This window comes from Streptopelia decaocto (assembly GCF_964273445.1).
Source record: "Streptopelia decaocto genome assembly, chromosome: 2".
Classification (NCBI taxonomy): Eukaryota; Metazoa; Chordata; class Aves; order Columbiformes; family Columbidae; genus Streptopelia; species Streptopelia decaocto.
The window spans coordinates 45813699-45836332 of NC_138655.1; the positions used below are offsets into that span (position 1 = coordinate 45813699).

The 22634-nt window shown below is 42.8% G+C and overlaps 2 protein-coding genes across 6 annotated transcripts in view; both read left to right on the forward strand.

Moving 5' to 3' along the window:
• LOC309436525 (ras-related protein Rab-10-like) overlaps positions 1 to 2591 on the forward strand; it is a 33143-nt gene extending 30552 nt beyond the window's left edge. For all 5 annotated transcript variants that reach the window (XM_082045775.1, XM_082045778.1, XM_082045777.1 and 2 more), the window contains one exon: positions 2212 to 2591. In XM_082045775.1, coding sequence (XP_081901901.1) covers positions 2212 to 2286 — 75 coding nt within the window. In that variant the 3' untranslated portion in view covers positions 2287 to 2591. The remainder of the gene's footprint in view (positions 1 to 2211) is intronic.
• Positions 2592 to 10092: 7501 nt separating this feature from the next.
• Positions 10093 to 22634, forward strand: part of GAREM1 (GRB2 associated regulator of MAPK1 subtype 1) — a 103338-nt gene continuing 90796 nt past the window's right edge. Inside the window, exon 1 of the mRNA XM_082044826.1 lies at positions 10093 to 10460. Within this exon, the coding sequence (XP_081900952.1) occupies positions 10340 to 10460 (121 nt within the window). The 5' untranslated portion in view covers positions 10093 to 10339. The remainder of the gene's footprint in view (positions 10461 to 22634) is intronic.

Genomic DNA, 22634 nt, shown 5'->3' on the forward strand with positions numbered 1-22634 from the left:
ACTACTTCAACTGTTTGTTTTTTTTTCTTTTGAAGAAAAAGCAGAGGTGAAACAAGATCTACTTTATGTCCACAATAATCAATCCTCAGTGTTATTTCTTAGCCTCAATAGAGTGAATTTAAATTTCTTATTGTACCATTATTTTCCAAAGCTTTTTTTGTTTCATTTTTCTCCTCAGAATCTTATCTGTAAACCAGAGTGGTGTCTTGTTCCTCAAGATGACAAGGTCATGGTTGTGTACTTTTGGTTCTGCTTTGCTCCCGCTTTTAAAAAGGTCTTCATACTTTACATTTAATTGTCTGCGCTTCAGAACTATCGGATACTGTCTCCACCTAGTACAGATCACAATGGCTAATGCCTGTACTCAAGCACCTTACGCAACTCTGTAAAAAATTAAACCAAAACAGAAGTTACGAAGCTGCATGTTGGAATTTGTGTGAACTCTCAAGGGTAATAAAAATGTTATGTCTGTTGGTACTTGTCGCTCAAACAAAAAAACAAGTCCAAGTGCACATGCTGTATTCTTTCATACGTGAGTTATACGTGCCTAATGACAAGTAATTCCTAAAATCATTAAGTCACAGTCTTCCAGTGTCCTAGAAGTCAGAACATCATGTTAATAATTTTATTGATGACACCTAGAGCATCCATCGTGAGGTTTAGCCACTACGATACCTTTGCTGCCCTCTGCTCCTGCCTCTCTCTGTCACTTCTGATCCCTTCCCAGGTGTTTCATTTTCTCCCCCAGCAGCTGCACTGGGGAGGCCCCCTGGGGAGGAATGAGCTTAGTGCCCTCCTGGTGGGGATGGCCCTGGCAGGGGCAGCTGGAGGAGCTAAAACTATGACTACAGAAGGAAAAGGGAAACAAATTTCATGCTTTTTCTCCAGAATTCTAGGTAGGGTTAAATATTCTCAGCAAAAGAGGCATAAGGTGTATTGTAACATGCAGGAACCTTTTATTTTCCCCTGGTTTTGAGTCAGCTGAGTGATTTTAGTTGAACCTTTCTGGATGTAGTCAATGTTCAGCTACCCTGTGACATTGCAGGTTTAAGTTCTCAATTCTGAATCATGATTAGCATTGTACTACATGCTACCTTTTTTTCCCCTCTTATTTTTTCCTGTGCTTTGAATTGGATGAATTCCAGCTTAGGTAGCTGTCCTCTCTGGAAGCTTCTCTTTATTGTCAGAAATGGCGATTTATGGCTGTTGGGTTTGGGGTGAGAGAGGAATGTGGTGAATCCAGTGGTTGCACTTACTTCTCTCTGTATCATTACGTGCTTGGCAAACCTGCCAGAAGTAAGCAGGAAAATGGCAAGTAGAGAAGTTAGGATATTTATTATTTTTTTTTTCCTAGGCGTGTGACAATATTCTCTCTGTCTTTCTGCCTGGGTTCAGGATTCGGTGTTCGTAGTTTTAGAGTACAAGATTGCAACATGTGCTTGTACTGTATTGCACAACTGAGTTTTATTGTTTCTGTGGTCAGCACTAATTATCTAGTTGAGTTTATTGCTGAAAGGAAGAGTCCTGCTTTTCTGATTGTTTTTTTTAAATCTGCTTTTACAATCAGTATATAGATGACTTACAAGGGTGGAGTGCTATTGTGATAATTTATCTTGATAAAGATGGAGTTGTTTCCATTTGGGGCTATTCCTGGTAATTAAATAGAGGCAAGAAAATAGAGAATTTTAGTGAATTTCACAAAACAAGTTAACGTCCTCTATAACAATTAATAGCCTGTGCTTTTTTTAGTGGGTACTGATGTTCTATATTTACCTGTTCCTTTCCACTGGATTTTTGCATGCCATGCTCAATACTTCAAAGATGAGTATACTTAACTGTAAATTAGTGAAAATTGGTGTAGTCTACAGCAGAAGCTGTACAACTAGAATAATTCCTGTGACTAAAGATTTACAGGATCAATTTGTATAGTTTGTAGTGTCTCCTCCGAAGACACTTTCTATCATCTGTCGCCTTCAGAGTTAGGAGCAATGTTTGAGGCAGCTAAATAATGTAAAGATAGCAAGCTGAGACTTGTATGTGCATGAATCTCTGTCTAATTTATTAGAAAATGGCAATCTTTTAATTAAATATTCCAAGGAAAAATATATCTTGTGACCTCACCAAATCTTTTACATATTAAAATATGTGAAAATTCAAGCTTTTCAGCTGTTGAGTTCTAGTTATCTTAAGCATTTGCCTTTTTTTTTACAGAAAACCTGTGTATTATATGACTTAGATGTTGTGACTCTCAGTGAAAGTAAGAAGAGAACCTGCTGTGCATTTTGAAATACTGTTTCTTATTCAGTTTTCTCTTCAGACAATATTAACTATTGCAAAGGAACATATAAGATTTTAAAAGTGAGCCTGTAATTCTAAAACACAGTATTTACGCATCCTTTGTATTACACAAACTTCGTTGCCAAGTGTTTTGATATGTTTATATTATATATTTTCATATTGTTAATGTGAAGTTAATTATCTGACTTCGGAATTATTGGATGCATCACAGGATGAATGCATTTGCATACAAATGTTTGCAGAAATGAAATCTAAGTGTACTAATTTTCTCTTATTAAAAAAGATTACCTCGACTCTTTTTCCTGTGTTATTTATACTAGATTTGTAATGTAATGAACTTTGACATTACACAGGCAACCTTCTGATATAAGAAATCACTTATGCTATTCCCCAGATAACATCTCTTTAAGTAATTTTCCGGGAAATTTTGGTGTTGTTTCTTTTATATCCATTTCAGTGACATGTTACTTGAATACCCTTGAACAGGGAGGCTGCAAAGGTGGGAGCTGAGAGAAAAGAGTAAGCCATATACAAGATCAGTACATTGCCAAACATTCCTTAGAAGGCAGAAGACATGGAACAATAGAATGCATCCAGTAATAAGTATCTTGTTAACATAAACTCTTATCATTCTATAAATTAATTCATGCAGGTGTTAGCAGCATACCTGCATTTTCAAATGTCCCTTTTGTTGTAAATGATCACAATAGTAAAAGGGTATGCAGTGCTACTTTGATATTATGAGATATTTATATTATTTTCTTAAAGTATAAATACATCAGGTATCTGATTCTGCTCATTTGGATCCATTTTATACTGGTATGTAATATCTTTAATTTCAGTGGAGGATATCAGATTTTCTTTAAATTTAAATGAGGGCAGAATCAGGATGCCAGTTTCTTTTTCTTTAATCAAAGAAAACACAAATGAAACCTGCAGGGCATGCACAAAGCAAACATGAGTTGGGAAATCTGAAGAATTGTTGTGATTACATTGTCTTTTTTTTTTTTTTTTCCTGGGAGATGTGGTTCTTGCTGATCATTAAATTTGTTTTATCACCATTTGTGAATGAATAGTATTACCGTGCAAAATGGTGTTGTGAGCTATCCCAGCACATGCAGAATAACTAACTTCACTGCCTTATTGTTCTAGAATGTCACTACCCTCCTGAAATATGCCTGCTGCTTTTTTGGGGGCTGTTTGCAGATTGTCATAATATCAAATTATTAATTCAGTTTTATATTGAGGCAGTGAGCTCAACTGGAAGGCGCTTTTCTGAAGCATGTGGGACCTCGTGTGGCCGAGCACCCTGCCAGTCTGCTGTGCCACTGGGCGATGTGCCATGCTTGCGGAAGGGGTGCAAAAGGACGGGAAGGGGTATGTATTTACAGCTGCTCCCCAGGCTACTCATCGTAGCCAGTTACTTCAGCTGGCTTTTAGAGCAAAATCTGAGAACAAGGAACAAAGGATAATTGGTGCTGCCAGCCGGGTGACGGAGGTGATTGTCCTGCTCTGCTCTGCACTGGTGCGGCCTCACCTGGAGCACCGGGTGCAGTTCTGGGTGCCACAGCATAAAAAGGATATAAAGCTACTGGAGAGTGTCCAGAAGAGGCTACAAAGTTGGTGAAGGGTTTGGAGAGGAAGCCATACAAGGAGTGGCTAAAGTTACTTGGTTTGTTCAGCCTGGAGAAGACTGAGGGGAGACCTCATCACGGCTACAGCTTCCTCACAAGGGGAGAAGGAGGGGCAGGTGCCAATCTCTTCTCTTTAGCGACCAATGACAGAACCCGAGGGAATGGCAGGACGATGTGCCGGGGGAGGTTTAGATTGGACATTAGGAAAAGGTTCTTCATCCAGAGGTTGGTGGAGCACTGGAACAGGCTTCCCAGGGAGGTGTCACGGTCCCAAGCCTGACAGTGTTCAAGAAGAGACTGGACAACGCCCTCAGATACATGGTGTGAACTGTGGGGTTGTCATATGCAGGGACAGGAGTTGGACTCGATGATCCTTGTGCGTCCCTTCCAACTCAGGACATTCCATGATTCTATGATCCCTGCCTTAGGTACAGCCATAGCAGAGGAAAAAAATGGTGCTGGAAGGGGTTTTGAGAGGCTGTCTAGGTCCTCTCTTTATCTCAGCCTCAGATCAGCTGTCCCTGCTTGCATTGCGGGAAGAAGTTTGGAGACCTGCAGTGATGGGGATTTCTCAGTGTCTCCAAGTGATATACAGTCCTTACTTAACTGGTTTGGCAAGCAGGAGGTTTCCTGATACCTAACCTAACTGGTTGACATGGAAAGCAGCTTCTCACTTAACCTGTTTATGTCAGTGAACATCTCTGCCTGCCTTCTCTCTTCTCTTTAGGCCAGAGAACTCCCATCCCTTCTACCTTTCCTTGTAGTTTGAGTTTTCTGAATTCCTTTGCCATTTTTGTCTCTCTGCTCCTGATATTTTTAGTTGGTTCTCAGCTATCCTGGAGCGTAGACCTGAAAACTAAGCAGACTATTCTAGTTTAAATAATAACGGATGGATAAATTTAATTTTTTTTTATCTTACTTATGGTACTCCTATTTATGCATTTCAGCATCAGCATAATGCAAGATAGCTAAACACTGCTCGTGATCCATGATCTCTCTTTTCTGAAGAACTGCTTTTTTTATCCTGGTACATACTTGTGCAGTTGACTATTCCTTTGTATGCGTAGAACCTTCTATTTCTCCTTATTCAGTGGCATTTCAGTTTACTCAATCTGCCAAGATCCTTCTGAATCGTAATGCTGTGCTCCAGCATAGCTGGAGCCTCTTCCTGTAGGTATGGTCTCCAAATATGAGTAAGTGTACTCTGTTTAGTCATCAAAGATGTTGGTGAAAGTACTGAATAGTTCTGAATCCAAAACAGATCTTGGTGAAATCCCGTACAATGTAGCCTTTCAGCTTTGGAGTACTAAAAATTTCCAAATAATTTTGCACTCATTTTACATACTTGTCTAGACAGTATGATTTTTTAGTTAAGAGCATGTTATATGAAACCCTATGATCCTCAGTCTCTCTACCCTGTCCATGAAGCCTTTTAGCATCTGCCAGAAGTAGGGAAGATTGATCTGGTATTATTTGTTACTGAAAAACCCATGCTGTTACTTCTTATATCTTTACTTTCTAGATTCTTGCAAATGGTTGGATTACCTGTTTATTTTTTTTTTAGTAGAAATTCAGCTAACCAGTTTGTGGAGTTCTTTTCTCCCACCCTTTGAGACAGATTCAATCATTTTTGAGTTTTCTGGAACTCAGTCATTCTCTGTTGATTCTTGGAGATACTCAGTAGCAGCTCTAACATTGCTTGAACCCTAAGGGAGTTTCATCAGATCCAGTCTATCAAAAAATCTTTAACTTATCTAAATATTTTCTAGTCTATTTCTTCTTTTTTTTCTAGTCTAAGCTCTTAGACATTTGTCAGTGGTGCTAACAGTGAAATCACATCTGCCTTTTTAAAGACTGAGGTTAAAAAAGGCATTCAGGATACTGGTGTCTCAGCATCATTAGATGATGATTAAATATATTTCCTGTCTATGGAATAACAGACCGACTTTTTTCTTGGTCTTTGCACTATGCACCTTTCCAACATCCTTGATATCCTTTAAATCAATTTTTCTAACATTTTGGGACCTTATCTTTCTGGTTTTGTCCATACATAGTCTATACATTTATTAATAATTTAGTAATTTGACCTACTTTCTGCATTCTTTCGAGTCATTGAGGATCTTACGCTTCAGCCAAGTTAGTCTTTATTTTACTTTTTCTCCTTCCTGTGTGTAGATCAAATTCTGCAGCTTTGCCTTCAGCAGCAGATCTCCGATTAACTTAAGCTGTCCTGAACTTGCAGAAGTTTAGATACTAGTGCTCAGAGTTTAAGTCTCCGTTTAGTTTCTCCTCTTCTTCCTAACAATGAAAATAGATAAAAGAGGGTCTGATTGATTCGCAGTTTTAATTTCTTCTCTGTATAGCTAATCAGAGTTCCAAATACAGGAATTTCTTCTATACATTTTTCCTTTTCACAGTGTTTTCTACTACTTGTGGCTTGGGTATGATCCAGTCACTGGCCCACCTTAGGGAGATGCAAATATTTAGGTTCCCATGCAATGTTTGCAGGATGCCTCTCCCCTGCTGGCTGATGCAACGCGCTTCACCTAACACTCCAGGTATTGTGAGCGCAGTCCTCTTCGCATCTTTCGCTCTCCTGGAGCAAAAAACCTGCCTTTTTCTAAGCATCTGCATTGTGGGCTACATTGACAGCAGTGTGCCGCTGGGGAGGAAACACCACCCTCACTAGAAAGGACCAAAAAACCTCCCACCAAACTGGAACACTCTGTATTTGGAGGCGTTTTCCCAAGTAGAAAAGAGGATGTAAGTTGAGAGCATTATCTTCATTTAGTTCTCTCCAAAACTCATTGGATTATAGTGTTGCATAAATTCCCATAGATGGAATTTTTAGAGTAAATGAAGGTTAAATAAGGGATTTGACTGGAAAAAGGACACCTGATAAATTGAAATAGAAGAGAAAACATAAATGTTCACACCAACCCTCAGATCTCTTTAGAATACCTTGCATGAGCAAAGATTGCCTGCATTTTGCCAGTAAGACAGGAATAGCATTCTCTTTCAAAACACAAGATGCACAGACATCAACGATACCAAATGCATTGTTTTCCTTCCTCTTCTCCCTCAGAGAAAGGTAGGTATTTAGTATCTGAGAATGAAATGATCACTGCATCTGTTGTTTCCCATTGGACTTGGAAATATTTATTATGAAAATCAGGCCTTTGATATAAAGGCAAATCACATGTAGGAAGAAGGAATGCAAATTCATGGGGGGTTTTAAAGAAATACTATGATGGCTTCACATGAAACTTGCTGTATAAGGCTCAGAGTTTTATTTGGCATATGCGTACTAACTACATTGTAGAGCATGTTACCAGATTCATACTAAAATCAGTTTGTTGTGAACAGCTCCACTTGAAATGTTAGTGTAGACAGGAACTGATGATGATCCAAAATATTTAAAAATCATTTTATTGGCAATAAATACATACTAGGGATTTTTACAGCCTGCTGCATAGACATGTTGTGAAATCCCCGTGAAAGTCAGTCAATTCAAAATGCATTTAAGAATAATTTCAGGAGTTAATTGGAGTCCCCCTGCCACTGCTTATGGTTTTATGGTGACAAGTGGCTCTTGATACATAAAGACCATCTCTGAACAATGCCTGAAAGGCACATATGCAAAAACTAAAATGTTTTGTAACTGAGGCCCTGGTCCTGAGGTGGGTCTGCTCTCGGGGATTCCTCTCGAGGTCTGATGGCTTTCTTAGCATTTTGCACTTGTAAGAGATTCGGGTAAGAGATCACCTAAGGGACTAAAGCATTGCTAGACATCAGAGAAATTATTATCTCTTAAGTATTAATTATACATAAGGTGCAGTTAAAGGAAGAAAATATCAGAGATTCATATACGCTGGTGATTTGAATATTGTGTATGTTACATTAGGATATATTACATATATGGTACATATTCAACAAGGAGGTTGAGCTATAGTACAGTTAGGACACATTAACAAAGTCACTTTGAGAGCCCCAGTGAGACATTTAAATACTAATAAGCTTTATGATGTCTCTTTGCCTGGAAATAACTGAATGAAATTTAGATAGTATCTCCAAGGGACATATTTTTTAAAATGCATCCTGTTCCAGTAGGACCAGTAAGAGTGGGTTGGGTTTCCACTAGTTGGAGAGAACACAAACGTGGTTGTATGAAGACTGACTTACAACACATCTAAAACTGTCTGAAGAATGAAAAAAATCTTTAAAGAAAAATTAGCAGTAACTATTTCTGTGTGAAAGATGAATTTCTTCCCAGACAGGAGAAGTGCATATTGTCTGAGAGAAGCATACGCTGCCAGACAGTATTTATCCTGGAATTAATGCTAAGTATGATTGTATTTAGAAGGAGTTCTTGACAGATGAGTGTCTGAAGTCCTGGTGAATCCCAGTCTGACCTGATCTGCTGTGCCTTATACGCTGCACCCAATAACCTTGTCAAACATGAACGAGTTAAAGCCACACTTTTGCTTTCCATATTTCTACAATAATGCTCTTAGCGAGTATATTACTTTGCACTTCAATAGCGTAGTTCACTTAAGTTGTTCAAAGCATTTCGTGAAGTTTGTAAAAGGGAAGACACTTTTGAAAAAAAATGCAGTGTCTTGTTTTTAAAGGTAGTTATTCTGGTAGGAGTGATCTACCAGCAGCATGACTGAATGTACAGAAGGAAGGTTTGCCATAGTGCTGGGAAATCCCAGCCAGACTGCGTAGCCAAAGCAATGGACACACATCAGGACGAGGTTCAAACCAACCCAGATCCATTTGAAGCAAGACAACTTGGGTTTTCTGTAATCCTCTGCGCTGACTGGCTTCCAGAGCCTTTGTTTCCTCTTGGAGAGCATGGCTGAAGTCCCAGTCTCTGTTTGCAGCGGAGCAGAACAAGAGCGTGTCTGTCTCAGCTGTCCCCGTCCTGGCGGTGCCGCTGGCACCAGCCGTTCCAAGGCACGCAGCGCAGAACGGCCCTGCACCAGGCCGGTGAGGAAGGGCAAGAGGGGCAGGAGATCTCCTTGTAGCCCGGCTCTGCCATCCCCAGCCAGCGCAAGGAGAGACACCAGAAAAGATGGCACCTGGAGGGAGATGCTGGTGGTGGATGTTTTCAGTTGTTTCACAAATCACTGAAAGGCACTTCTATGTTTCTAGTCAACACTACAGCCTAAAATGCAGCCAAGTTTACTGCAATAGAAGAAACTGTTTTGATGCAGAAGTGAACAAAATAAACTTAAGCACGGTACAATGCAACCACCCCGGAGTAGGATTTTCTGGTTTATTTTCTGGGAGTTTCTGCAGTCTAGCAACCTGGAGATAAAAAATTCATTAAAAATGATAAAATTAGTTAAAATAGCTTATAAAGATCATATGAGACTTCATCACTTTGAAAAGAGAACTAGTAGTTGATTATAAATTTTCTCATGGTCTGATGACCCTTGAATTGTCAGTATATGCAATACTTGCATGTGCAGTAACAATGATACAGGTAAGTCAAAGATCTTCCTCCAACTTCTATGCACTACTCTTAGTACTTTAAATACCCATTTGTGATTCTTCACCAGTGAAAACTAAACAATATGTAATCAAAGTTGCCATGTAGTTGGGATTTTTTCTTACTGTAGGATAGTTTCTACAGTTTCTATTTTTTTTCTTATTGTGGGGTAGTTATAGTGTCATAGTTTCTATGCTAAATAAAATGGTGAGAAAATGCAATGCAACCCACTTGCTCAAAACTGCTTAGATAAATGAAGCGAGACATTTTGTCTACCGACGGTAAATGTAAACGCGCATGCAGACGGATCTCCGTCCTCTTTCGCATGCGAATCGCTGCGCTGCCAGAGACGCCACAGTGTCCAAGCTGCGGGCCACCTCGCACCCGGCTCCTCGGCTGCGCTGCGGGGCTCTCCCCGCTCTCCCCCGGCCCCGGCGCTTGGCGGGCGGGGCGGAGGGGACACGCACACACCTGCGGGGCCGCCCGCGGCTCCCCCGGGCGGGCTGCACGTCGGGCGAGCGGTCGGAGGGTGGAGTGAGAGGGACAGGCTCGGCGGCGGCGCTCCCCGCCGGGCAGCCCGGCACTTTTCCTTTTCGGCGCGGGGAGGAGCGGCAGCTGCGCAGGCGTTGCTCGCACCCTGTTGATTAGTCAGTGCTGGGATGGCGCTTCCTGGGCCAGGCACGGCGGCGGGCGGCCCCAGCCGGTCCCGGGGGGCGGCGGGAGCAGCAGCAGCAGCCGCCCGGCGGGTCTCCCGTTCTGCCTAGCCCGGCATGTCCCGGGGCGGCTGGCGCTGAGCGAGGCGGGCTCCTTCCTTCCTTCTTTCCCTCCCGCCGTCCCCCTCCCCGCTGGCTGCAGCCCCGCGGGCGCTGCCTGGCTGGCTCCCCTGCCTCCCCCTCCCCGGGCCAGGAAGATGGACCCAGGCCCGCCGCTGGGCTGCAGCCTCAAGGACGTGAAGTGGAGCGCGGTGGCCGTTCCTCTGGACCTGCTTGTCAGCACCTACCGGCTCCCCCAGATCGCCCGGCTGGACAGCGGTGCGTGGGGCGGCGGGCGGCCGGCTCTGCCCGGCGGCGGGCGGGGAGTGGGGCCGGGCGGGCTGCGGGGCGGGCGGGGAGCGGCGGGGCCGCTCCTGGGGCGGGCTGTCAGCCCCCCGGGTGCACCCGCTTTCCTCCCGCGGCTGGAGGGAGCCGGAGAGCTCCGCGGCTCCCTGCGGTACTTTCCGTGCGGTCCCTACACCGGCATCTGCAGCTACCGGGTGTCGGTGCAAGGCTTGGACTCGAAGCGGAGTCCGTGCGTTGCTTTGCATCGAAATATCTGGGTAATGCTCCGTCCTCCCTTCTCCCTACCGTGTGTATCAAGGGGAGCTTGGTGAAGCTTGTTCGCTGTCAGCTGCCTGGGAAAGGTTCTCTCAGTCTCAAATCGCAGAAGGCCAGTCTTCTGTACTGGAGACCAAATATTGTGATGAAGTGATGCTACACCAAGGCCAAGTAAGAAGGAATATTAAATAGCCAAGTGGGATAAATCCCAAATGTTACACTTTACTAAAAAATCCCCAGACCTGTAAAAAGAGGAGTAATGTGAGAAGCCTTTACAGTCTCCAGATAACTTTTTATTACTGTTCACATGGGTGCTCACCTGCGATTTCCAAGTCTACAGCATTCTGTTTACTCCAGGAAACAAGAAACAGGTCTGACAGAATAGCAATGACAGGGGCATTTTACCTTTCCTAGATACATGTCTTAAAAAGTAATGTGTCAGCACAGAGAAATATGGGGAATTTTTTATAAAGGCTGAGGCAGATGCTTTGTGATTGTGTGTGTGTGTTGCGTGGTAGCTCCATGAAAACTGTCCAACTCGCCTGTCTCTAAGGGAATGCAGAAGATAACTCACAAATCAGGAAAAAATTCCAGGTTTTAAAATTCATTAGCTTATGAAATTGCCTTCTACTTACACAATGTAATAGAGCAGTCCTTTTATAAAGTTTTGTGTTGATTTGAAAAGTTAAAAATGAGCACAGGCATTGTCCTTGCTTACTCCCCACTGTGCAGGTCAAGAACAGGATTGGTTTATTACTTAACTGCAGTTCCCATAATCCAGTGATGATTCAAGCTTGGGCTTTTTTGACTTTGTCCCTCGATTATGCAGTACTTTTCCTGTCCCTTGTACAGGTTCCTCAGAGCTGGTGCTCAGAAGCAGGTTAAAGAAAAGCTGCTTTGCCTTTTTAACTGCAGCTGTCTGGTTTTCATACTGCTGAATGTATATTGTCCTGTGAGACTGGCAAAGCTGGTATGTTAAGGAGTTCCTGGTGGTAATACCTTCTGTCACTAGAAGCAGCTAAGATGGCCTCCAGTCACTGCACTTAAGGCTGTCAATTTGCTTGAGATTCCTGGCAGCGATTCAGACTTTAACAGGATATATGTATTGGTGATTTACTGATTCCCCTCTCTGTGTGTTATACTTCCTGATCTCTGTGCTCCTCTTTTCATGCTTTGTTTGAAGGAACCTGAAATATCTTGGTGGGTAGAGAAAGTTTATGGGTTTTGAGGTAAGTAATTTCGGTTTTGGTCTTATGTCAGACCTGGTGACGAGAATATCCTATTAGGATAGGTTAGGGAGATGAAGATGTGGATTTTGTACAAAGGCTTTTTTGTCCCATGTGTCAGACTTAAAGCATATGCACCGGCAAGTGATGTAAACAGACGTGAGCTCTTTTTGCCATGCCCTGAGATGGCCAGACATGAGGCAGCTGTTGGTGTAGGTGTCCTGTGGTTCAACCCCGTGCTAAGCCCTGCTAAGAGACGGGCTCAGGCACTGTGCTGAGGCCGGGGCTGGTTGAGGTCTGCCCAGTTCAGAGTGTGGGCAAAGGCTCTTGGGTCTGCTTTTACCTACTCATACGGATGTACCTTTTAACTTCTGGGACTACAGCTGGCAGACAAATCAATATTTTATAAAGAACACAGACGCCATGGTCTCAGTGGTACAAAGAGAACACTTCTGCTACTTCCAAAGGATGTTGTCTTGCAATAAGAGAAAGCAGCCATGAATCAGTGTGTAGCCTCCTGAAGGAGGAAACTTGGGGACGTGCAATGTTTGTGAAAATGACTGGAGCACCTGCTGTCCTGGGGTGGTTGCTCTGCACCTCTGTCCTTGCCTTGCAAAGCTGATAAGCTCTGTCAGAGAATTTCTTGGTGCAATACTGAAGAGAATAAATACCAAGTCCAATGCAAGTGTGCATCATCCAGTGCTTGGGAAGCTTAAGGCTACTTCTTTTAACAAAGTAGCATCTTGTGCCAGTTTTTGAGCATACAGCTCGGGTCTCCTCCACACCACTGCGGATACCAGTAAGGGTTCTGTTGCACAGAAATGGCCTCATCTCTTCTTCAGGTGCTGAATTCCTTTCTAGAACAGTGGAAGCTGCGTGTGTTTCATGCTGTTGGAAATCAAACCACCTGTAGATGTCTGTCTTCAGTCACCTTTTTGTTTCGTGGTTGGCTTCTCTGTCTGTAGCAGCAGGTTGTTTCAGTCATCATGAGGTTTTGTGAAAGCCAGAATTTGTTTCTTTTGGAGGACCAGGATGTAGAAGAGGATTGAAAAACTGGAGCTGTATTTTCTTCAGAAGACACCAGCCATACTGTGTTGTTTCTACATTTCTTAACGGGTTTAGCATTCAGCTGGTAATGTTCTTGGATGATACCCACAGAAGACTTCAGTTTTTTGTGGTTGCTTCACCTTCAGGCCTTTCAGTTTGAAGGCGGAGAATGGGTATGATGAATGCAGTTTTGTTCTTCGAGTTGGGATGTGCAGCTCCTGGAAGAATGCCCTTAAGTATTTCAGTTTGATTTCTTGACAAGTTGAAGTTATGAAATATTTATGCACACTAAATTTGGTCCTCTGCTAAGAAGGGAGGGGTTTTCTTGATGGTATGGATAAAGGAGGAATGGGAGGAAGTAGTCTGTCATTACATCAAGATATAGTTGGAAGTAGTTGGGCAAGAGTGCCTGCCTTATCCATCTAGAAATGATAAATATGTCAGCTTCTGTTTTTTCAGATGAAATTTTGAGACTGTTTAGTTGTGTTTCGGGTTATGCTTTTGGATACTGTTAAGTTGTAAGTCAAGTTTTGTTTTAATGTGTTCAGTTGTTTTAATATTTTGCTGGTGAATATTGCTATATTAATTGGAAAAATAGACCAATGGGAAAAAAGAAAAAAAGCAAATGTTTTTTCTATGGTATTTTTTTTCAAACATATAGAATGGCTTAAATATTTATAGAGGATAACTCAAATACAAAACTGCTAGAAGAGTGCTAAATGAAACACCGTACCAAAGAAAATGAATGGACTTTATCTCACACTGTGGAATTCACTGAGTGTACTGTTCCAGATGGAAAGAAGCAAGACCTGAAGAGCAGGAGAAGAGCGAGCTTTGTGCTGTTTTTCCTGTCCTCACCCCTCCATCATCCTGATCTACAGTGTCACAGCTGGATCCCACCTGGTGACACCGAGAGGCTTTTGTGAGTGGGTGAAGTGAGGAAAAGATTTCGCTCTGGGAACCAGCAGCAGCAAGAGATCTTATCGGAGTGTGGTTGTTGCAACAGGGCAAAAGGTGAGCGACGCTGCTCTTGAAGAAGACACAGCTGGGCGTGAGGCTTGGGCTGGCTGTCTTCGGATCATTGGCAGAAAGGGCTAACAACAAAATCATGGGTGTATCTTGTTCCTAATGCTGAAACAACGTTGTGTCTGATTATCCCAGGGCTTTAAATTTCTGGTAACTATTTTTTCTAAGGATCATTTTGGAGGGTAAGAGAGAAATGTTGTCAAGGTTAAGATCTGGAAAATATTGCTTTGCATAGAGCTGACCTTCAAGCTGAGCTTTTCTTCATAAGCTTGCTTCTCCATTTGGACTCTAAGAGTTTGTTACTTTTTCTTAGCAAAACTCCCTTTCACCCAGTTGCTGTTGCTGTGTGCCCACAAGGGCAGCCTTTGCTAATAGGTAGTTTTCATCCACAGATTGGATGTGAACTGGAAGAGTTCACAGAAGTTCTCACCTTGTATACAAAGACTGAAGTTTCTGGGATTAAGAGGGTGTGTGGTCCTCTGATTTTATTTATTTATTTTTCATAAAGGATAAACATATTGATGCACATTCAAAAAAAAAAAAAAAAAAGGTTGTGAAAACTGGTCCTCTTGGGATCAAAGACGGTGGCACTTGTCCTCATCTCATAGAGAAGTGGTTCCCTGCTGCGTGGAGACAGTGGATCCCAGTGAGCCATTGAGACTCCAAAGGAAATTCTTCTTGTAAGTGTGGGGTTGCTGTAAGATAAAATGACGTGATTAGTGGCTATAAATAAAGAAAAATCTATAAAATAGGTAACAAATGCACTTTTAAAAAGTTGTTTTTTTCTTTCCCTTGAGTGAAGTCCTGTGAATATCAGCAATGGGTGAATGGTGAGTTTGTGTTGCTATTGCTCCTGGGGATAGAGGGATTTTATTTCCTGCACGTATTCAGGTTCACTTTTTCTCTCCCATTTCAAAACTTTTCATGGTGATGTCAATCTACCCCAGTCATGTTCTGGGGACCATTTTTCCCTGACACACATTACTGTAGGGCTTATTCTGGTTTGAAATATCTGGAAACTGAGCAACCTTGCAGCTTATCAAAGAACATCATACTCAGTAGAACAGCGTGGCCGTGTACATAATGAAAATTTCATATTGCGTCACTACAGTTGCGGGTTATCTGTGCAGCCAAACAATACTTTGAAACTACAAAGAGACTTATTCTTTTCATGTCTGAGTGCTGCTATCCGTGCTTTAATTGTCTCAAATGACCTCCTTCTTTTGAGAAGCTAGTGCAGGGTGTCTCAGCAGTCTGCTATTGAATAAATAAAAGGAATCATGTTGGGGGGCAGGGCAAAGCTTTCGAGTAGACCAAGAAAGAGGTCTCAGATGTGCTCAGCCCCTGGGCAGCGGGTGCGATCTGATTTCCCGCTCTAGGTGTGGCCGTCTGCTGCGTACTGTGGCGGTAGGTGACAGCTCTCAGACGCTGTGCAGACAGACGCAGAAATACTCAAGATGTGCTGTATCCACGCAGCTTGATTTCTTCCTTACGTGCTGAGCAGCTTTGAAACCCCAACTGCTTGCACTGTGTGTTCTGCTATTAAAGCATAATTTCAGAAGCATCTCTTCCTCGTGTTTTCTTCTTTCCTCCTTTACCTTGTGGTCTGCTGTTTCCATCAAGACAATTGAATGAAAAAGCAGTTGACAGGTTGCCACTAACCGCTGCTCCTGGGCTTTTGTTTTGGTTGGCTTTCTTTTTCCTTTTTGCCTTTTGCTCTGCTGGCAGAGGTGTGCTCCAGAAACATTTTAGTGAAAAAGCTTTTAATTCATTTAAAATCTGCAGCTCCCAAATGGTGCCTGTGAAGGTTATAGTGCCCTCCTGGAGATGGAGGCCAGTAACTTGGCAACATCTATTCCCAGGGGTAGCACAGGCTTCCAGTGAGACAGATAAAGAGTTCAGCAACGTACCTGTTTAAACTTTAAAATCCATTATTTCTTTGAGCTGCTTTCATGTTTGGCAATAATATTAGCGTACAGTAGTGGGTACCATGTATTCTTTAATCAGTATGCAATTTGCACTATGCCGGAGTATCTTGGTAGTGTGGTACAGCTGCTAAGATGCAAAATCGGTGCCTTGCTCTTATTTCTTACACACTTAATAAATGTTCATGTTCTTTTCTGCCATACAAGGTGTGGAGCTCTTTGTCTCAATTTCTAAACTTTTGACTCTGTTAGGTGAAGCCTTTGTGTACATACCTGGACAAACTCCTCCTGGATAATTCTCTAGTTCAGGTTTTGGAAGGTGAAACACCATTCATCTTTTCTTATCTGGAACTCAAGTGCTATAACTTTAAATCCATGGATAAAGTCCTTGAGGAAGCTTATTGTCTTAGCTTTTTTTTTTTTCCCTTCATTTAAATTACATATAGCTTTCAGATAAGGCACAAGATACACATGAAATCAAAGGAATTAAGGTGTCTTGAACAGTTAGTAAAACCCTTAATCTTAAAACAAATGTAGTGTGATGAATCATACGCTGCTGTTGCAAGATATGGTAGTAAGGAATGGTACAAGTGTAACATAGGAAAGAAGGGTTTTGTTGTTTTGCGCTTTGTCTGCAAGTGTTGTTCTGGGACTAGGTGTTCCTGGCTTCGGTGATTACGTGAATTGGCACTCCCTGTAATAGCCCAGCACAGGCAACTCCAGGGAGTATGCCAAGACGAAGCACTGGAGGGTATTGGACAATGTGGTCTGGTGCTCCAGGCTTCAATGGAAGTTGTGGGAAGAGCTACAGCGTGTTCCAGTCATTCCAGTGGCGGTTTGTCAGCAGTGAAGGGCAAGGGTGTTGCTGTGTTTCCTTTTGGCATTAGGAGTAACAAGTTGGTTGGATTAGGGAAGCTTAAGTCTCTCCCCTATAGGAAAATATTCATCATCTTAATGTGGATTGCATATGACTCAAAGCCAACCTTCATAAAACCCAGTGAGCCCATATTTCAAGTCTGAAATTTTTGCTTTTAATGGTGCTTCCCTTTGGAACGAGTTTTACGTAGCTCTTGTGGTCTGCGATTTTCATACCATTTATAGTATAAAAAGCTTGCAGAGCTAACTTCACTGCACCTCCACCTGTGAGCCAAATCTGCTAATTGAAGGCCTAGTGCAGAAATGTAAAACTGAGGTGCGTAAGCAGATTGAAGAGTGTGTCTTTGCTGAGGATCGGGGCCATGTCTGCTTTGCAATCTCTGTGGCGGTGTGCACGTCAGCATAGAACTGCTAATATTGGGGCTTTGCCAGAGCACCTGCACGCTTGGCTGAGGCATCGCATCAGCAAGAAGAGCTGCTCGATCTCGATAGCTCCTGTACGGCTGCTGCATGTTGTATCACCCCGTCACATTTGCAGACCAAGTCTGCTGTGAGGAGGGAGATGCTCCTGAGCCTGCGGAACACACAAAAAAGGTCTGGATCGAGCCACAATGCACACCCGAAGTGACAAGTGATAGCTGTTGGAACTGGGGGTTCAGGGGGCCTGGGGAGCCCTGTGCCAGGGGCTGTAGCATCTGCATGCCCAGGCAAGAGCTGGTCTGCTCGTATCAGAGGAGTGGAAGGTGATTTTACCAGGAAGAATGGTAGGGAAGGTACTGTGATGCTAGTATGGACAGGAACTTGGACCTTACTGGAGTTGCAAACCTTTAGGAAATGTAAAATTGTTTTATAAGTACCCTTTTTGTTTGCATGCTTTTTCTTTTCCAGTGCAAGTTGTCATCCCAGAGAACTTGGACTTGTCCATGTTTCCTTGGCCTGTGAGAATGTCACTGGGCTCCTGAAGAGAACCAAGGATAAAGATTTAAATACCATCTCAGAGGCTGGAGGATGCCTGAGAGCTTAATTTGATTAAGTTGATAGTGGAATTACCTCATGCCAGGGCTGAACTGTAGTGGCTCAGATGTAAATAACACGACATGCCGCAATAGTATTTGTGAAATGAGCAGGGGAAACCTTGCTGGCAAAGTGGTGGCAGTGAGGAAGTTGAAGGGGTTTCTCCTTACAGTCAGAGCTAGGGGAGTGGGAAAAAAACTGAGTAAGCGTCTGAAAGCCCCTTGGACTGGCTGATGTGCATCATGCACTGCTTTGTTTGCTGTCTCTGAGCCTCTGTGGCAAAATGTGTACCTGGCAGGGGTGAGGATGTAGCTCAGTGGATGGCAAGTCTCCAGAAAAAGGTTGGGGGGCTTCAGATGCTGGTGGTAGGAGCAGTGGCTGGGGTGCAGTACAGGGGGGTGCATCCTCTGGAGATGAGGTGTCGGGCATGGGGTTGTGGTTCCCATCGCAAGAAGGATATGGCCTGGTTGGAGGGAGTCTAGAAATAAACTGCCTTGAACTGCTTATTCACTGTCCTGAAGGGTGAGACTGTGTGCCCAAGACTGACCTGAGGGTGTGAGTGAGGAAGGTCCCCGTGCATACCCTAATTCACACCTGTGCCCACTGCCCTTGTCCAGGCGTTCCCCCCCCCCATCCTGCTGCTGAGTGCTGAAGCAAGCTGGGCTGAGACAGGGCACGCTGGGCCTGTGGGAGTCATGCAGTCTAAATGCTCAGTTACTAAATTACTTCCAGGAACTATTTCAAAGTAATCCGCAAATGCTTGGATACCCTCTCCCATGTGTTTGTTTTTCTTTTTGCAGCTTTTTTTAATTTTTGTTGTTCCAACTGGCAATTTTACTTACTTGCCCACTAAAAGCAAGCATTGACTATTCTTGTTACTTCCTGGCATCTCACCACTTTGGAGATGAGAGAAGGAAGATTGGGGAGGGGAAGATGAAGGAAATGTTTTTTTTAAAGGGGGGGAATAAAAAGACAGATGTGCATAGATCATCTTGTTGTCCAGCTTTCCTGTTGCCTCTTTCAGAGCATCCTCTTGGGGCATGGTTGGATTCAAGGAGCCCTTAGCTTCAGTCTGTGCCACTCAGTCCATCCCCCAGGCTATTGACCTGCACTTGTGGGCTTCCAGTAGATGTTGCAGCGTTATCTGCAGTTGTTTTGAAGTTCACTGTGAGGTAAAACACCCAGAATGGAGCAGTGCAATTTTTCTGTTATCCTTTCCTGCCTTTAAATAGGATAGCCCTTCTTTCACCTCTTCCAGCACTACAGGCATGTTGCTGTTGTGTTCCTGTCCTTCAGCTTCTTACAGCTCCTGTGCAAAATCTGTTTCTCCATCCCTCCATGCCCTCCTCTTTTATCTCCATGCCCTCTTCTTTGCCCTTAATTTAGAGGAAATCAGGGTGCTTCTGGGACCAGACAGCAGCATTATGTTTGGCTGTACATATACTAGGAGTGATTGCTGTGTATGTGCTACTCAAGGTGAGAAAGCAAGCAGGGAATGTTATTTCAGACACTTCTAGAGACTTGAAAGTTTCTGGTTGCTGAGACCAGAAATTGGAACTGCAACTCATTGCTGTTGGAAGGAGATAGGTGTTTTGGATTTCACTGAAGAGGGATGGTTTGTATCAGTGCAGATGACACAGGATCTCCCCCTGTGGAGTCTCACACTTTGCTGTTGATGTGCTGTTTGATGTAACTTCAATAAAGGGAGTTTTGCTGGCAGGACTCAAACATGAATTGGTAGGCTTTGCATGTAATGCTTCCTTTTGCCAGGCAGCACTGACTGCTTGCTTGACTTACAGAGAGTGAGAGGAGGTGTTATTTGTAAGAATAATAGTAATCCTTGTCCATTTGTTATGTGACTAGACAGGAGGAGGGCCTTATGTGTATATTATTGTTGGAAAGACTCGTTTCCAAAGTATTATATTATTCCTGCATCTTTCTTAACAGTTTTATTCAGGCTTCTGTTTATTAAAATGTCAAAATGCCGCTTTTCCACTTTGAAGGGGGCCACAACCACACACATTGGGTAATATCAAAGATCTTATCTGAGTTGCATTTGTGTATAATAGTTTCATTATGGTCGTGCTTTCTTTCTGTGTCTCCAGTGTGAAGCTACATTATACTCATAGCAGGAAAATATAGAGAGTGTTGATGCGTATGTGTCTTGGAGTGGTGATAGGATTCCACACAAAAATACAAAATATGACTAGTTACACGTGTGCTACTACAGTCACCAAACCCAGGATGTGACTGTAGACAAGCAGCAAAGCTGCAGCATCACCACAGCTGAATGTAGGGCAAGCCGGAGAAAAAGATCACTTCTGTTGCATGTTTTATGGGTTGCATTGTCAAATATCATTTGGGTTCCTGTCAATATATAACAAAGTATCTTGAGACCAAATGGACTGTGGGCAAAGATAAATGTGCCCTCAAGGGGAAAGCGAGGCATGATGGGCTTTTCTTCACTCTCCATTCTGCATGCTGCTCATTGGAAGAAGAAGCTTTCCGCTTCACAGGAGGGTTTTATTTTTTCTTTTTGTGCCTTCTTCAGATTATAAAAATATTATCAACAGGATGTTATTCACCTATCCCTTGTGTTTTATTAAAATCAAAGCCATTCTTTTTCTACCTTATGGTTTAAATGTAGATATCTCTGAAACAATGGAAATAAATTGCATTCAGGATTAGGGCTGTTCTTGACCAGAAAAGAATTAGGTGCGGCTCAGATTGCATTCCTCTTGATAGTATTCTCACATTGCTCAGATACTCTTACTGTACCGGGAGGTAGCCAAACCAGAGATGCCTAATCACAGTTGAATGTCCAAAATTTCTGTGTGTGTATGAGGCATTACCTTCTTAGTAGTGAGACTTGAATTTTTCCAGCTGGAGCAAAATGGGTAGGATGGACACAGCTAAAATGCAAAGGCAGTGGCAGCCCCGACGAGTGGGTGCCGTGTCTGTGCAATCAATTAGTGCCTGCGGGGTCTCCGAGGGCACAGGGAGATGGGCCAGGCCACCGGGCAAGCAGCCAGGTGGCAACCCCACTTCAGAGCAGAGCTGAACTTTTGCTCCCTTCCTGCTGTTTTTATTCCATCCTTACCCAGGCTGGGGGCGGGGGGGGAGCCCAAAAAAACAGAGGCAAATTAAAGTGTAATGATGATTTCTTTCAAAGCTAAAGAAAACTATGCTTGAGCTGCTCCTTCATTTTGGCTACTTTATTTTTAATTGGGAGCCTGTCCAAGATGCCCCAAGTTCAAACAGGGATCACTGCTGTGCAACACAAAGCAGCATAGTGTCTCTTTAGGACTTGGGGTATATAATGAGAGGATGGAGCATGTTTACTTGAATGCTATTTTAAAATATCATCTAATTATAAATAACTGACAATGAGAGCTCCCCAGCTCTTATACTGTGCACAGGAAAAGTCTGAATGAATCGGCTGCTTTTCTGTCTGCCAAGGCAATATAGAATTTGGTTCTAGGTCCTAAACTCATGAGGTTGATGGGGTTACATTTTCCTCATTGTCATCCTGAATCTGGGGAGCTTTAGCCAGACTTCCCTGACCAGACTCCCAGCCAACTTACACAGGGAGAGATGATTTCTGCAGCAGCTAAGGTGCGCAGCCGCCTTCAGTTTCATCAATTAAAGCAACCGTTCAGTAGCTGTGCTTGGAAATAAATACGAGACAGTAAAAGCATGTAGTGCAATGCTAAATGCCCACCTCTCGCCTCTTAATTATTAAACTTCCCCAACTAGGCACCTGATGCTAAACAGGCACTTGGAAGTGTATCCTCTGGTGGACTTCACAATATTTATAGATGCATCTGAGCAGGAGCTTTTCTAGCGTGAGGAGTGCTTGCCTCTAATGAAAGAAAACCTTGGCTCTCCTAATGAAGCATTTAAAGGAGCTGGTTTGGCTGGCAGCAGGCTGCTCCATCATTCTCTTTATCCAGACTCATCAGACTGCTTATGAAAGCTGCTCTTTGGGTTCCTCATTTCCAAACCTGGTGCCTTGATTGCAAAGGACAAATATTTTAAATATTTTTTTTTTTTTTCTCCCCTGACTTTGGCGATTGGAATTCAAAATGGAAAACAAACTAAACATAAAATTCCTTCCTATCCCTCTCTATGGTAACACTAAACTAGGCTGGAACCTCTATGGCATGCAATGAAAGCTATTTAGCTTTCTCTTTCTCATTACTTCTAACCTGTGATCACTTTAACTGTAGTTAAACTTCAGGTTCTTTGCTCTTATTCTTAATGCTTCAGATATGTGATCTTAGGTGACTTCAGAAAACTTCCTTCCATAAGAATCTCAGATTTCAATTAATTGATTCTATTTTTTTTTCCTGTCAAATATAAGCTAGCATGATAAATAGTTGGCACTATTCAACATATTGCAGGGTATTGGAGCAGTTTAAAGAATTGCTGAGACTTTCTAGGGTGGTTTGTAAGTAACCATGGCGATTGACTGTTCTGTTGGATCAATCTTACAGCTAAATCTGTTGTGAGCATACAGCAAATCTGGAGTTACAGCTGATGATGCTCAGTATTAAGAAGAATAATTATGATAGCAGCAGAAAGTTACTGTGTTTTGGAATGCAAATGTTAGGATGTTGTTGTACTCAGTGGGGTTTTTTTTCCCCTGTGTGGGGGTGGAGAGCAGTCTGTGTTGAAAGATGTGTTTTGGCTTGTTTGGCTTGAGTTCATAAAAAGTAAGGTTTCTCATTCCGGGATGTTTGTTCTGAAGGCTTGAAACAAACACAAACAAAGCTCAA